The sequence below is a fragment of the Cucumis melo genome, chromosome 9 (genome assembly GCF_025177605.1).
Source record: "Cucumis melo cultivar AY chromosome 9, USDA_Cmelo_AY_1.0, whole genome shotgun sequence".
NCBI lineage: Eukaryota > Viridiplantae > Streptophyta > Magnoliopsida > Cucurbitales > Cucurbitaceae > Cucumis > Cucumis melo.
In genome coordinates this window covers 16,740,727-16,757,569 of record NC_066865.1, presented here as the reverse complement: position 1 = coordinate 16,757,569, position 16,843 = coordinate 16,740,727, and the positions used below count along the sequence as shown (strand labels likewise).

Genomic DNA, 16,843 nt, shown 5'->3' with positions numbered 1-16,843 from the left:
AAAAAAAATGGCATTTCTTTAATTAGCTTTGCAGGTATGTGTTAATTGAAGAGTAACTAGAAAAAGTTTAGCATATAAACAGATGGCACAAAGAAATATGGGACTAAGAGCCTAGAAATAGTAGTGTCACGTCACACTTTCAAAATAAAGGCCACCACAGACGATAAAGAAATAACATGTGAATTAATTTAATATCTATTATTGTTAGCTATTTATAGAAGCTACTAATTAAAAGGAACTTGACACAAGACCGAATAGAAAAAGCTTTCTATCCTTGTCTAAACCATTGTCCTAGAATGATGCTAACTGCATTGACTAACTTACACAATAATGCCCCCAAGTTCTCTCTTATTGTTTCCAATTTAAATCAACTCCCTCAGCATTTATTGTCATATCTGAATACCCTTGGTTACATTGGTTCATTGTTGTAATAGAATTTTAACTTACTAGTTTTGTGGGATTCAACTTTTGAAGTACTCCAAAATTTATTACTTCACTTGTAACGTATGCTTGCACTTGGACCATTGTTATCTATATATTTTCATCACCCGGCCCATACACATTTGGTCGATCAACTATGGATTGTTCAATTTTCTCCTCCACCTGGGTACCAAGATTCACCACATTTAACTAAACTATGCAAAAATTTAAAAGCATTTTGATTATGAATGCATCCAAGAGAGTAAAATAATCTAAAGTTTAAACTTCAAGAGGTCATAACTTTTAAGTTTAATCGACTGAATAACTTGATGAAATTATTATTTTTATTTTGTGTAAGTTTTGTAGAACTACCTGCTAGGAGAGAGTTTATGACTACTCAAACCCACAAAAGATTATTTGGCCCTAAATCAAGATTACACAATGCTTTTTTCTCTCAACATTTTCATCTTTTTTGAGTTGTGATGTTCAAGCGTAAGAAATACGAGGAGATGGTCTAGAAGAAGAATATAGTAAGAAAGAGAAGATAAAGAAGAAGAAGAAGATATCAATGAGAAGAAATAAAAACTTTTTTGCAAAGCATATTAAGAATTGGAATCTTAGTTGAAATTTAAAAACAAAAACAAGTTTAAAAATAATTTTAAAAAACTAATTTGGATTTTAGGTAACAAATTGATAACAAACCAAAAAACTTAGGTTTTAAAAATTAAAAACAAAATAAATAAATAAATAATCGTCAAACAAAACCTAAAATATAAAATTGTTAGAGTTTTTAAATTCTATTAATAAGAAAAAAGAAATTTGTAAAAAAAAAATGTGAATATAACTTAAAAATAACTTACTAGTACTTGACAAAGTCAACTTAATTCATCGATAATGGACATAACATCCATCTTCAATCCTCGAGCTGAAAGGTTCGGTCTCTCATCTTCAAAATTCTTGTACTAAAATAATAAAAATAATATTTCTATAAATCAAAATGTATAAAATTTATTTAGATTATTAGTTAAGTTATTTTACTTAAAACTAAGGGATGTTATTGGTACTTGTGTACCTTGTAAAAATACCAAAGATATCAATGAATATTTATAATCGATGTTGGGGCCTTCAATTTACAAATATATCCATGTCGACAGATATTTTTGTCCGTGCCTATTAATCACATTGAAAATTCAAAAACCTACTATGCAAAATTAAAATTTTGAAGTCTTATTAGACACAGGTGACATAATATGAACCACGGATCTTTAACTTACTTTTACAAGTTCAATGACCTGTTAACACAAAATTAAAAGTAAAAAAGAAAAAAAAAACCTATAAAACACGTATAAAATTTGAATAATTAGATTTTAAAACTAAAATTGAATATTAAGATTTTAAAGTTCAATAAACAAATAGATAAGCTGAATGGTTCGAGTTGAAGTTAATCCTTACAACTCTAATTCAAGTTGAAGAATTTAATTTGTCAAAGTTAAATGTTTGATAAGTAAAAATAGAAGAATAAAACAACCTTCTTAAAAATAAAAAATTGCACAAGTAATCATCCTCTTGCCCCACGAGATTATCATACTTAACTAAATAAACATAACTCAATTAGGTAAAACATTAATTAAAAGTCCCCTCCACCCGGATTGAACTCGAGAGGGGAAAAACCGTAACAATTCCCCACCATGACTTTTAGTCATTATATCGATGTTATAACAAAACAACTACTTTAAAAAGGACTAAGAGCAGAAAAAACACGTGAACAAAGCTCACGAATGAGGAACATTGGCTAATAAACAAAATGTTCAAACCTCTCGTTATAATAACCGAAAAGAAAGGTTTAAACAATTATACCTTACAATTCTCTCTCACTGAGAGAAAGGAACAGCAATTTGAGAATGAAAAACATATTTGAACTCTCCAAATCCAAGTCAATCCCCACCAGAAATAAGAAACCTTGAAGGGACATCAGCCCCTAATTTGAAGGAATTAGATGTAAAAATTCTGAAAACTAGACAAAGAAAGCCATAAAGAAAACCTTTTGAATGACTATGTTTATCTTCAGCCAACTTACAAACTGCACAAGCTGTTATCTGAAGTCGGCACCAACTGCTTCTTGGACTGACTTGAAACCATCTCTTTCTAAGCATTCAGCAAGTTCCCGCTACACAAAAGGAAATAAAATGGCAATTATCATCATATGCAGCTTCATCTTTTTTTCCTTTTTCCATATCAGAGATACCAAAAGCCACCGAATGCAAAAAGTTCATAAAGAACAATGTTGGCTAAACACAGCGTTGAGGCTTTTTTTTTCTTGAAGCAGTACGAGCCATCAGCCTCCAGTTACAAAGAAGAGCATGGAAATTGAAAGGAAAAAAACAGACACACGACTTAAGGTTTGGGTTTGGCTTTCATTTGATCCCTAGGTTTTCAAATGTTATACATCTAACCCTTGAGTTTTGAATTTGGTTTCATTTAATACTTAGATTTCAAAATATTACAATTTTACCTTTGAAATTTGAGTTTTGTTCAAATTTGATCTCTAGGTTTAAATATTCACCCCTTTTGCCTCAAGTTTTCATTATGCCCTTTCAGCTATTAGCGTTAATGTCTCTTACCATGACACATGGCATACAGACATGAATTTTTATGTTTATCTCCTTTTAAAATTTTCAAAGTGCAGATGTATGTAAAAGATAATACCTTTATCTGAGGAATCAAGGCAGGCCCTCCATAAGCAAATGCTGTATAAAGCTGAACAAGAGTTGCTCCAGCTCGTATTTTCTTGTAAGCATCCTCACCACTGTATGAAGAAGCATGATCATTGAATTTGATTTCAGTAGGTGATAAGTTCATTACAGATAGAACCTATAAAATCAGTAGCTAATATGGCAAAGTGATCCCATCAAACATACCTGCTAATGCCACCACAGCCAATTAAGGGAATCTTCCCCTAAAAAGAAACACGAGTAAGTCAATTTCAAAGTAAGATTTTGTTAAATGAAAATTCAATTTTCCCTTTATGAAAAACATCATACACCACAACATTGTAAACACAACACTGATTCGAGGATTGTAAGACTAGTAAAAAACTCAAAACCGCTGGACTTCCTTCTGTCTTCCTAGTTCATTAAGAGCTTAGTTGGGGATGGGTATGATACTTATTTTTTAGGATGATATGTGGGCAGATGAGAAACCTCTTTGTAAGTTATTCTAGCTGTTATGTAGTTTGTCTAAGAAGTTACATTTGGTTTTCTCAGTGTCAACGCCCTCCATGTCTTTCCCTGCTTTATTTGGGCTTTCCTTATTTTTCTTACTGACTGTGAGTCTTTGGAGGTGGCGGACCTTATTTCTATTGCTTCCAATCGAAGGGTTGATTATTATTTCTCAAAGGAAGAAGAGCTTAGTAGCTTTCTCAGATTCATAATTCTCACTGTATATTGAAGAACTCTCAATCTAACATTGTTACTGAGATATTTCCGTCCATATTGTGTTGTTTGGCTATTTCCTTGTTTTGTTTGATTTCTGCAGGATATTAGAGGTAGATACCTAACATACCACAAGCATGTGTATTGCCAAGCAAATGACCGAGTTGATGATGCCCAACAACAGCGTGTCCAAAAACTTGAAAATTGAAATAGTCATTATCACTTAAGGGGTGTTTAGAGTAAGGATACAGATAGTGAGGAGTAAGAAATGATGAAGTTTGGGTAGTTGTGAACTCCTAGGGCCCACAGTGTAAGGTGTTAATAAGATATAAAATTGACGTTTTTCAGTGGTGAGTCCCACTACCTCCTTGGGCCAAACAAAGAGTGGAGTTCATAACTCCATACTTCCAAAATCCTTATGCCAAACAAAGAGTGGAGTTCATAACTCCGTACTTCCAAAATCCTTGGGCCAAACGCACCATTAAGAGATTCATATTACTTTACCAAATAGGGCATCCAATTAACTAAAAGTTTCACATTTCGTGAAACTCGCCAACATACCCTGGTCAAAATGTACATCTCTTTTAAGACATCGGTGGATAGATTAAAAAGAGGCTTCCCACTTAGTCCACCTGCTTCAGCAGCCAATGGACTTTTATCAACAGGCTCCGGTCTTGAAACAGTTGTATTTGATATAATCTAAAAAACAGTAAAGACAAAAATTAGAGGACACTCAAGTTAATTAACTAAGCAAAAGAACTGAAACTGGTAGAACATAACATTGCAAATTTAGCATAGCATGATGTAGAGCGAAAATATACCAATCCATCCAAACGAAGGGCTAGAGCAACCTACACAAAGAAATAACAGTTAACAAAACTACGTAGGAAATGAAGAATAAGAACATACAAATGAAGAGACCAAATCAGAATTCACATACAGCTGCTATATCTTCAAGGTCTTCTTTAGACAAGTCTGGGGCAATTTTTACAAGCAGTGGAGGAGGACCCTCCTCACCCCATTGCATTTCATTGCGAGCTTCTTGAACCTAGATGGAAAAGTAAAAGATACCATGACAATAACTCTCAACAAGTAACTTAACCAATATGTTGAGGCACTCGCTTTATACCTTACGAACCAGGTCCTTTAGTTGCTTCCTACCTTGAAGTGCACGTAATCCAGGGGTATTGGGAGATGAAACATTAATCACCTGTAAAGAGGTTCAGGAATTTGGGATGGAGAAAAATTTAGCAATTGCTTAAAATTGGTTTAGCTAAAGAATTCCCTTTCAGATTAAGACTTGTGACAAAGCAATGAATAGACTAGCTGAAGAAGATACATACAATCGTAGGAATGTTCGACCATTAAAAACTTCATGTCAAGGATTTTCCAATAATAATCAAATCATAACCTTAGCAGGGTTCTATTGACTGCATATATTTCATAACTTTAACATATTTAATTTAAACTCCTATTGACTAACTGTAGTATTTAATTTAAACGCCTATTGACTGCAGATATTTTATAACTTTAACATAAAAAGAAGATGAACAAAAAAAACTTTCAAATGGTTCTATAGGGGGAATTGACCCATGTCCCAAGCACATATGCTTCCGCTATTCCAAATACAATACTAATCCAGTGGCTTTATGGACAGATATTGTAAACCAGAAACCACATCAGTACTTTGCAAAAGCATAGTACTATAAGAGAACAACTACCCTCCCTTTGTTTCCCCACATTAGACAACTAATAAATAATCATGCACCCTAAAGAAGGCACTCTTCATTAAAGAAACCATCACAGTGTTTCATAAATCAAAGCAAATTAGCTGCATAAAATGCTTGTTTACTTCCCATTAACATTTATCATTCAAAACAAAATCATCCAAGCACAGAATACAGATAAGAATCAATTTAGATAGTCCTCTCTAGCTCCAATGGCAACTAGATCAACGTATAGCTTCAAGAGAAGCTCCTATCAAAGTTCACTTATAAATCTTTAACATTGAATTTATGAGTACTATACAATAGTAATGAGTGTATGTATATATGCCTTTATGCATGCATGTCCGTATGTATATAGATATGCCTTCAAACCACTGTTGTCATACTCATATTTTTCTTTACTGAAAAGGCTATACAAGAATTTTGTTAAGTCTGCTCATATGGTAAGTAATGCTCTAGTCTCTCACTCACCTAAGCAAATATATGACACCAGTATGAATATTGTTCTCTCCTGTTCACTAGGATGATAGGTCATGAATTCACAATGCATGAAGATCAAGAAAAGGAAGTTTTTGTACAAAATAACTGTTTCCTTTGTTTTCTTGTTAGCTAATAAGCACAACTCCCAAGAAGAAAAGGAATTATGACCTCACTCTCAATTCAAGACTTCAAAGGGTAGGGATAAATGCAAATGAAAACAACACAGTTGAAAAATATTTCATGTCTGCAGATGAAAGCAGCAATTTTAAATATTTGTAATTTAGTGATGTTGAAGAACCACATTATAAAAAAAATCTTCACAATATTTATAAAATACATGGGTCAATCTCTCTCCTCGCTAATTAGTTTATCGATGGAACCTTATATTTATCTAATATGGTACAAGATATCATAAAGCCCAAATAGGTATTCCGTCTTGAATCCAAAGAAGCACCATTTTGGAGGCATGTTGAAGATCTCACATTCGAAAATCAAGGAACCTCATAGCATGATAAACTAGATAATACATGACAGAGGCAGAAAAAATACCAAGTAATCAGCATACTGTGATAATGTATGAACGCCTTGCACGTAGTCTGCAGCAGCATCTTCACTATTCTTGTTCTTTCCGAGATTGACTCCAAGAATTCCAGGACCAGCTTTACCACCCTGTTTGACGTCATCACTAGAGGAAGGTGTAGTGCTCGAAGTTTCATCTAACTTTCTTTTCCCATGCTGGGCACCTAACCTCTTTGCAACTACAACAATTCCTTCACTATTGAAGCCATATCTATTAATGATAGCTCTGCCCAAACGAAAAATTATATATCTTATCAATTCAAAGAAATATAAATAAACCCATGCTCACAGCAGCACGGAACTCATAAAATGAGAAACCACAAAAATATTTGAGTACAAGTGTTTGGACACAATGATATTGTAATTAGTGTACAAAATGGGGGAAAAGAGTTGTCTTCAAAGCAAGGCATTTTACATGTGTCATGACAGTGAATGAAATCCATTTCCTACCCTTCTCCGCGTAACCGGAAAACACGAGGCTTTGGATTGCCATCTTGTGGAACAGGTGTCACAGAACCAACCTCCATAAAGCCAAACCCTAATCCAAGAAGTCCATCAACAGCCTCAGCATGTTTATCAAAACCTGCAGCAAGACCTACAGGATTTGAAAATTTCCTTCCCCAAACTTCAAGACCTAAAATTGGTGGATCGGGTCTCTTTTCCCTTGGAACCCAACCACGAGCTGCTGCTGAGACACCTAGCCTATGAGCAACCTCAGGGTCAAGAAGGGCAAAAAAGGGGTTCACCAGTTTCGTAGCAGAGAATAGCCAACCACTGCAAGATACCAAAACATGCAGTCAAATTTAAGACTTCAATAACTTGTTCGAGTCAGTACCAGTAGATAATGAAAGAAAGAATAACATAGAAAACTAATTTCACAAGTGGAAAAAGTGCTTCCACTTCCATATGACAAATAGGGATATTGTATGTTTAAATTCATTTTTTGGCAATCGTACTTTCAAATTTTGCGCCCACTTCTAGAAGCCAAAAGATATCTTCAAGATACAATGTCGCATAATTCATAATGACTTGACAAACAAGAAGTTCTCTGCAATCGAATGGAAAAGGACCCTTTATTTAGATTCTTCTGTGGAACTTACAAAAGAATACAATCCACCGATCAAGAAAGTCCTCCAAACAGGATAAAATGTCCATAGGTTGTAACAATCCAAACAATCCCACTACATCAAGGCCCTTTTGAATCTTGAGCACGCTTGGTACCCTTCATTAGGGAAGTTCCGGACATAAACACAAAATCACAGCAAAAATTTCTTGATACATGCCAGTTTGTAATAGTTAGTGCCAAAAATCAGAAATTTTCCAATGTTTTATCCACCAATTGAACATAACAAGAAGCAGTAGCCCAGACATCAAGAAGCTCCAATACTTATTTATTTAGAATTGAAAGGAATAGAATATTTCTGTATTCTAATAAATAATTGTAAGATACATAGCCTTTTTATATAGGAGAAAGGCTCAATACATAAAAGGAAAGAAATATAAGAAGAATAAAACAAAATCTATTGTCATTTTACAACTAATTATCTTATTTACAACCAACACTCCTCCTCAAGCTGATTTAAATATATCTTCCATTGTCAACTTGGAAACCATTCTATCAAACTATACCTTCAGTAGCCTTTAGTTAACAAATTAGCAGTTTGTTCTCTACTGGGAAGATACAGAATAGAAACACACCAGTTTCAAGTTTCTCTTTTATGAAGTGTATCGGTTTCAATATGTTTCGTCCTATCTTGTAAAATGGGTTATGGGTGATTGAGACAACAACTTTGTTGTTGCAGTATACACATATAGTTTTCTTTTCAGAGACCTCCAACTCTTCCAATAATCTTTTTATTCATATTCCTTCACATATACCCATAAGCTAGAATCTGCTTCAGCACAACTTTTGGTGAACACATTTTGCTTTTTACTACGCCAATTGACTAAGTTACCACCAACAAATTAACAATAGCTTGAAGTAAACCTTCAATCCGTAATACACCCCATCAGCATTGATATAAACTTCCTCCTGGAGATGGTTATGTCTTTTAAACAATATGCCTTTTCTTAGAGATCCATTCAAATATCTTAAGATTCTATATGCGACTTCAAAATGAACTGATCTTGGTGAGTGCATGAATTGACTTACCATGCTTACTTCAAAGATAATATTTGGACGTCTGTGGGACAACTAAATTGTTTAGATTTTCTTTACGTTGTAATTATTCCATCGATATTAAAATATAAATATATTTGGTATTTACATATAACTTCTGTGTTTGTAAGTTGTTAAAAAGTGGAAGGCAGCTGTTGAAATCCAAAGAGAAAAGAAGGAACAAAGCATCTTGAATGTTTTATCTCACTAAAAAGCAAGAATCTATCCAGAAAAGAAAACTAAATTGGTACGTTTGGGTGTTGAGAATTCTAACTAGAGTCTTCTGGAATATTTTCTATTATATCTCTTTTCAAGCAATTGACAGCGGCTGAAGCTTTGGACAAATATGCTTACAAAGGACTGTGGAAGTTGAATAGCCCCAACAGATTTAAAGTTCTAATTTGGATCATCCTTAAATTGCTCTTCAGATCTTCAAAGAAAGTTGCCACCCCATTGTCTTTCTCCTCCAATCTTCGCCTTGTATTTGGCTGCTAGTAAGGATCTCCAGCATCTATTCTTTGATTGTGGTTATTCATTTGTTGTTGTAAGAACCTGCTCTCCTTATTTCATTCAAAGATAATGCTCTTCAAGTCTTATCTGGACCATCTTTGAAGCCCATGGCTTAAATATTATGGACCAATGCTGTCAAAGCTCTACTTGTTATAATTTGGTTTGAAAGAATTTAAAGGGTGCTTCGTGATTAAATCTCTTCAATGGTCAGATTGGTTAGAAGCTGCAAGATTCATCCCCACGTCTTCGTGTTCTCTTTCTAAGCTTTTTATAAACTTTTCTATCCAATATATTTGTTTGAATTGGGAAGAATTTATCTTCTGTTTTCATGAATGTTAGGATGGATATCCTATGGTTTTTAGCAGTTCTATGCCGTCTTTTGAATATTTTGTTTCCTTGTATTTTGAGCATTAGTCTTTTTTGCATTATTTTATTGAAAAATTATGTTTCCTTTAAAAAGTAATAATAACAATAACTTCCATGTTCGGATACCTAACAACACACAAAGATCTAAATAGGTTTCCATGATGAATGGGATGCGATTCCAATAAGTAGACACAAATCAAATCACACAGAGATCTGAATGTGGTACCAGAAAGTTGCCTCATCTGCAGTACTCACATAAGCTCCTCCAGCTATCACTAGGCCTATGGTGGCTCCGGTTAATAATCTCCCCTACATAGAAGATAAACGCATATAGTCAGGCTAATGTTAACAATCTTTGGAGGAGTTGACAATGCTATTTAGTACCATCTTAGATTTAAACAAGAAATAATATTTAGAAGAAAATAATAATCAAACTAGTTAATATCATCACAATAGGCACTGCTTCTATTATCATTCATTCATTCTCTTTTATAATGACATCATTTGTGACAGAGAGAATAATATCAAGACCAACAGACTCCTAAATTGGTAGGCTTATTTACAGATAGATAAGAGAAGGATCCACTAGTGACAAGTAAACTTGTGTGGAACAAGCAGAGCCATGAGTACCAGCAGAGACAGAGAGAAGAGATCATTGTGGAGGGGTGGAATTTATATTTGTGTGTCTCCTTGCGCAAGGGCCATGCAATCTTCTCTGTAAGGTTCCAATTTTATCCGATGTCCCCGAGGGGACTGGAGGGGTGGAATTTATACAACAAAACTCATTGGTTTAATAAAAATATAATGAACCCAAGCAAAGTTAGAGTTAGATAATATGTGAATTGGAAAATTAAGTTGACCAAAGAAATACTCATGCTGCTTAAGGTTAAAATTTAGATGATTTTCATAAGAGGCATATCAAATTATCTAGTTGACACAAAGTACCCACATGAAAAATGATCATGATGCAATGTCTTGTCAAATAAAAGAACCAAATAGTTACATTGCCACTGTGCATCCAATTTTTGGATAATTATTTTGGAGGCTTTTGGCTGGTCATTAATGCTCCCTAATAACATTTTCAACATTCTGGCTTTGGTTTGGATTGGTCATCCTTTTGGTAGTACTAAACAGGTTTTATGGTTGGGTCTCATTCGTGCTTTTTTCTGGCTGCTTTCGGGTGAAAGATATGACCGTCTTTTCAAGAATACTTCCAGTTCCTCCTCTTTGAGTGTTATATTGCAGGGTTTTATCTAATGCTTTGCTTGAGTGTAAAAAAAACACCCTTTTGTTCATTATAGCATGTCTTTTTTCATTTCCACTTGAATATCTTTGATGTAATTCACCAAAAGGTGTTTGGAGTCTTGCTCCTTTATTTCATCAATCAATGAATCTATTTCTTCAAAAATAAATAAATAAATAAGATGTTAGAAGCACAACACGTTTCATTTACCCATTGGTCCTTGTATCTCTTGAATGCCTTTGTCATTGTGAATAAATGCAATTAAAGCTATCATTTCAGAAATTTGGCGGCAGGCAATGTAATCAAAGAATTATTGCCACCAAGCAAAGACTTTGGACATTTGTTTTGAAACGGCCAAGTTAAAGGCTTCTTTCAGTGGTCCTCTCTTCCAAAGCATTTCAGGGATTGTCACTTAATTTTTTTAACAAACTCAAAATTCAATAACTACAAACTAGTTCTTGCACGGGCTTCTTCTTCCTTTTCCCTACCATTGGCTACCTATTTTTCGATTCTGCCTCTAGGTCTCGCTCTTTCTTCCTCCCTCTTGCTCTAGCTCATGCTACAATTTTGCTACCACTCTCTCTCGATCTTCTTCTTTTTTTCTATAACTCTCGATGGTTTAGCCTTACATACTCTCAATAAGGCGCTCGCTCTTGTTGAACTATTGAACAGACTTTCACTGTCATGGCTACTTTTCCCTCTTCCTTTTCTCACTACGTTCCCTTTTGCACTTGCTCTCTATTATCTGACTTTTTTATTTGCAATTGTAATCATGTTCTTGTTTGATTGTTCTTATTTGGCCTTTTCATTTGTAATCAAGCTCCTTATTATCACAACCAATTGGCATTGTTTTCAGCTTCAAAACTTGATATCTTAAACTCATAAACTCAAACTAAGAACACATAAATGAAAAAGTGAAGAAAAACAAAGATAGGTCAATCGTCATGGATTGGCCTAGTGGTACGAAAGGGATCCCGGGTTTAATGAAGGACATAGATCAAAGGGTTTCAATCCATAGTGACCACCAACCTATGATTTAATACCATATGAGTTTTCTTACCACCCAAATGTCGTCTAACCGAACAAGTTTGAGGAACTAGAATGGGATTGAAAATTTTGGAGTGAGTCTCAGATTTTATTGTCATTCCTGGTTTTGGTAGAAACCGTGAAAGGGAATGAAGTGAGCCATAAATTTCCATTCTCATACATTGATTCCAATTTCGGTTAAGTAAACCAGGCCTAAGAGCGTACAAAATGAAACCTTCTCACTCAGTAATCTTGCTTCTAAACTCAATCGAAGCAAGTAACAAACAAATTCAACGTCCATTAACCAAACAGCAATCGTCAAACTTCATAATAGGAAAAGATCACACGCACATACCAGAAAGAAACGAAAAAAAAAAAACCCCATTCATCAATCGCCTTTACTCCATGCACCAATAAACTGGAAGCAGAAACAGAGTCTGTACCTTCTTAGAAGTATGAGGAATCTTACGAATGGTCTCGGGAGCAGAAGAGCAGTGCCTTACGCCTTGGAAAAAACGTGAAATCGCCCCTTTACAGCAAGCATCTCTGACTAGTTTTCGAGAAAGTGTAGCCGCCATTAACGAAAAAAACCCAGGAGAGGGAGAGAAGAGAAAGTGTGAGCAGAAATGGAGAAGCGAAAAAGAGTATGCTGACTCCAACAAAGGAAATGAATGAAACTGCTAAAAATGGTGGGACTCTGAAAAAAACCCAAATTAGGAGCGGTGGTCGTGATTGCGGCGGCGTGCTGTGGTGAACGCCACAAAGAAAATTCTTGCCAGTGCACGTTAACCGGATGAACGTGTACGTGTTTTTCTGATTTTTAAAGTACAACCATTTGGGTCGACATTCAAATTTCTCGTGCACGTAAGAAAGGAAGGTTGTTCGGAAGTTAGCTACTCAGCCAACATGAGTTGAGTTGGTGATCAATTGTTTGGTAGTTGAGTTGGCCTATGTTACTGACTCATCCCAACTCTTCCTTTCAATGTTTTTAATGCTCTATTCATTGGCCATTGTACCACACTTTAGAAACCGACTCTTTTGACAATCACTCTCACACGCCCAACTTCGAATTCCAACAAAAACTCCAACGACCAATTCCAAAGTTTGATAACCTCTTTAATGACAACTCAAGTGACCACCTTCGCTCAACCAACTTCAACAACCAATTTTGGGGGCTGACAATCATCTCCGTGCGATCAACTTCGATAACCACCATCGTGGTTAACTCCACCACCAATTGTGAGCTCTGGTATCCATCTTTGTCAACAACTTGGACAACTAGCTTCCACGATCAATTTCGAGCTTCGACAAACACTTCCAATAACAATTCTGACGATGAACTTTGACGACCAATGTCAGGATCTAGCAACCATCTCTTACAAGAAACTTATTTGACTATCCAATGACCACCTTCATGTGATCAACTCCATGCTTCAACCACCACCTCTAACTACGAACTTTAACGATTATTACCTTTGATGATCAACCTCAACAACCACATTCATCCAACCAATGAGAAGAAAAAGAAGCACTTTACAGACAAAATTCACGGAGAAAAATTGGAATCATAAGTTTACATTTCCCTTTCTTCCCATTTTTATTTAACTATATTCTTGCAAGAAACGCATTTGGTTAATTCTTGTTCATTAAAAAAAAAACTTTGAAAAACATATTAATAAAACTACAATCCATATATTATTCAAACAAAAATTAGTATAATTATTTAATAAAGAAGTTTTAAAATAAAAACAGTAATCCTAAAAATAGATCAGGAAGAATTCAACAAACTGCACCTATCACACCCCACTCAAACCACTACCCTCGATCTAGAAAGTGGTGTGAAGCCGACAAATCTCGTCTCTAGCTACTCAACGACACCTGTTAACCATATCTTAACTTGAACAACTAAATCGTATTCGCAACTTTACTAATTATTATAATCAAATTGGTGTCCCATTGCTACTGACAATAGTACTTTATCGATTTGATAAGTCACTAGTACAAATCTATGATCGGATGCTAAACAAACTTTATTGACATTACAAACCAACTTCTAGGAAATTCTACAACAAAATGAATTAGACAAGTATGTCACTAGGATAAGTTTAGCCGTTACAACTGATATATTTACAACTTATAGACCCAGCTCATAACTAGTAACCACTAAATGGCACAAGAAACTATCAACAAGACTAGTACAACAGACTAGTGGCCGCAAGTTTAGCTCAGAAATCATGATGTCTTCTTAGAAAGTGGGAAAACATTTGGAAATGGTGAGCTAAAAAGGCTAGTGAATGACTATTTGAGAACATTAGCTTAGAAATCGCATTTCGAAAAATTCAAAAGATAACAATTAACTTTAAGGTATTGGGTTTTATGTTCTAAAACTCGTAGATAGTAAATGTAATCTGTTCACCGTCATTAATAAAGCGTTATTTTTGTAATTTCAATAAAGTATTATTGATTATTAGTTTTGTCTTAATAACCTAAATCTAATTAACTAACATCCTAAGTTATTTATAAGTTTCAAGCTATATGTAGAGACATACAGAGATCAATGTTCAAGATACATCTTAAAGGGTCTATAGTATAGGGATAGCACTAGGTACCTTATTCTAGTAACACTATGGATATGACTCACTTTGTATTTGGTACAAGTGCAATAATCCAACACATTCGTGCATGTGACATGAGAGTGAAGGTATCCTATGCAACGAGTTTGCATAAGACCGAACCACGAAATAGTAACCACTAGATGTAACTCCATTAACTAGTTAGGTTTCTATCTCACTAGGATGACCTAGGTAACTTCGTCTTAATCCTGAGTATATTATGAACTCCTATTTTGCGAGAGAATGTTCTTTGATTTATACGGGTGAGAGTGACCAGTTTGCTGACTCAATATACTTATCATTTTGGGGACAAGATCGATCGAGGAGCTAGAAACATAATCACACAAGATGGAATTCACTCATTCCCGACTTTAGGGTAAATAGATGAATGTTCCCTTAAATGGTGTCTTTGAAATTTGAACAAAGGGACCTACCCTCTCTATGGCACGAGAATGGTTTCTATTTATTGGTTGGACCATAAATAGGTTGTTCATTAGATAAGCACTTGTATTTAAGGACTAGAAGCAACATAAGGGTAAAACGGTAATTTGACCCGTTGGTATTACATGTGAGACCTATACCTAAATTAAGAGGTTAAATTTTGGTTAAGTATGAAAAAGAGGCATTTTGGATGAAAGAATGTGGAGAGATTAATATTTGGCGATGAAGCAAGACTACACGATAAGAAGTTGGCAATTGAGTAATTCACGAGAAAGGTTGTGCGGTAAGACTTTTCAAGACTGTGTTAGTATGCAATTAACGTCCTTCATGAGTTAAAGACTAGGTGATAAGGCGTAAGTAAACTTTCTAGAAATTTCCTAAGTTTGCTTAATGGGCCACGTGTAGATGTTTAAGCTAAGCATGATTAAGTTAAACCTTAAGTTTACACGTGCACCACTAAGAGTAGAAGCTAGCATGAATATTAAGAGGGTAAGCATGACTAACCCATTTTGGGATTACTATAAATAGGAGGAGTGAAACCATATTATTTGGTATTGTTACTCTGGAAAATTGAAGAGAAATTTAAGTGTTGAATTATTGCTTAAGTGATTCAACAAGAAGAAGAGAAGAAGAGAAGCACTTGGAGTTTGAGTTTCCAAGTTTGTGAGTGTTTTTCTTAAAATAGTTGTTTAAAAACTTTCTTTTCAAGTTTCTACTAATTTGAAATAATGTTTGATCTATGACTGTTTCCAAATGGTATTTCAAATCAAAAGTTTATGCTATGATCAAAGAATGATTAATGTATTTCCAATGACTGTGAAATGGTGTTCAAACCATTAGTCTTCTTCCTATCAATGAGCTAACCGTTATATGCACATTTAAAGAGTAAAGGTAGCCATGTATAAAAGGCATAAATGGTGGAATAAGGTGGGACAATGCAAAAAAGATGTATATTGCGCTTCGGTCTGAGCAACAAGGAAAGAATCAAGATATTCTTGGATGTTGTTGATGAGAAGGCAATCATACTAGTCTATACGTGGGATGATAAATCTTTGCATAGAGAATGATTCAATTCCTTGGCGAAAGGAATGTGATTATGACTAATGTGTCTTTCTGTGAAATAACGTTTATGCGAAATGATATGTTTATGTTAAAAGATGTGTTTAAGAGATTTGAATTGAACAATGATGTTTATGAAAGGTATTTCGTGAAAAGAATTTCTTAAAACCTCACTAAGTCTTTTGACTTATGTTTTTAAATTTTACCTTTCAAGTGTTAGGCGTTAAGGCCAAAGTAATGAAAGGGTGAAAAGCTTACTAGGCGAGAAGAGCTGTTAGTCGTTTAGCTTTAAAATTTAAGTGTTTGTAATAAACTAACTTAAGTAATAAAAGTTTGAGTTTGGTTACTTTTGTTTATGTTAAGTTTGTATATCGCCTAAGGCTTATTATTAAAGTTACAAGTTAAGTCAACGAAAAGCAGACGATTAAGCAAAGCTTATGTCCTCAAGCTGAGTTTCTTTGGCATTCAACGCGTCCAAGATACTCCAAGTCATATTGTGCATCACGGGTGCTTATGGAACGAGGTGTGACATTACAGACACTTGTAAAAGACTAATTTACTGTTATTGGTCTATATCTGTGGACATAGAAATATATCTACGGTGAGAAAAGTTCAGCTGTAAGTCTTTAATGGAGTGTGTACACAGTTAATGAATATTGATTAATGTGGTTAATGGGTTTAGGCAATTAATCTCAAATCGTTGTAGTTTCTGATTTATAAGTCCATTTGATCCCCTTCTTAGCTTGTAAAGGGTAATGAGACTAATATACATTGATTATAATTTAAAATAT

At 34.6% G+C, this 16,843-nt stretch overlaps 1 protein-coding gene and 1 pseudogene across 1 annotated transcript; both read right to left on the bottom strand.

Annotated features, from left to right (window-relative positions):
* Positions 1-2,213: 2,213 nt before the first annotated feature.
* On the bottom strand, positions 2,214-12,867 carry LOC103502776 (dihydroorotate dehydrogenase (quinone), mitochondrial-like). The gene is made up of 12 exons (XM_008466863.3): positions 12,384-12,867; positions 9,898-9,980; positions 7,088-7,411; positions 6,608-6,863; positions 4,981-5,061; positions 4,792-4,899; positions 4,673-4,702; positions 4,413-4,550; positions 3,339-3,376; positions 3,127-3,226; positions 2,498-2,587; positions 2,214-2,398 (listed from the first exon to the last, which is right to left on the bottom strand). The coding sequence occupies exons 1-11, from the start codon at positions 12,516-12,518 to the stop codon at positions 2,513-2,515; spliced, it is 1,368 nt and encodes a 455-aa protein (XP_008465085.1). The 5' UTR covers positions 12,519-12,867; the 3' UTR covers positions 2,214-2,398; positions 2,498-2,512.
* Positions 10,331-10,425, bottom strand: LOC127151074 (U6 spliceosomal RNA; annotated as a pseudogene).
* Positions 12,868-16,843: the final 3,976 nt, after the last annotated feature.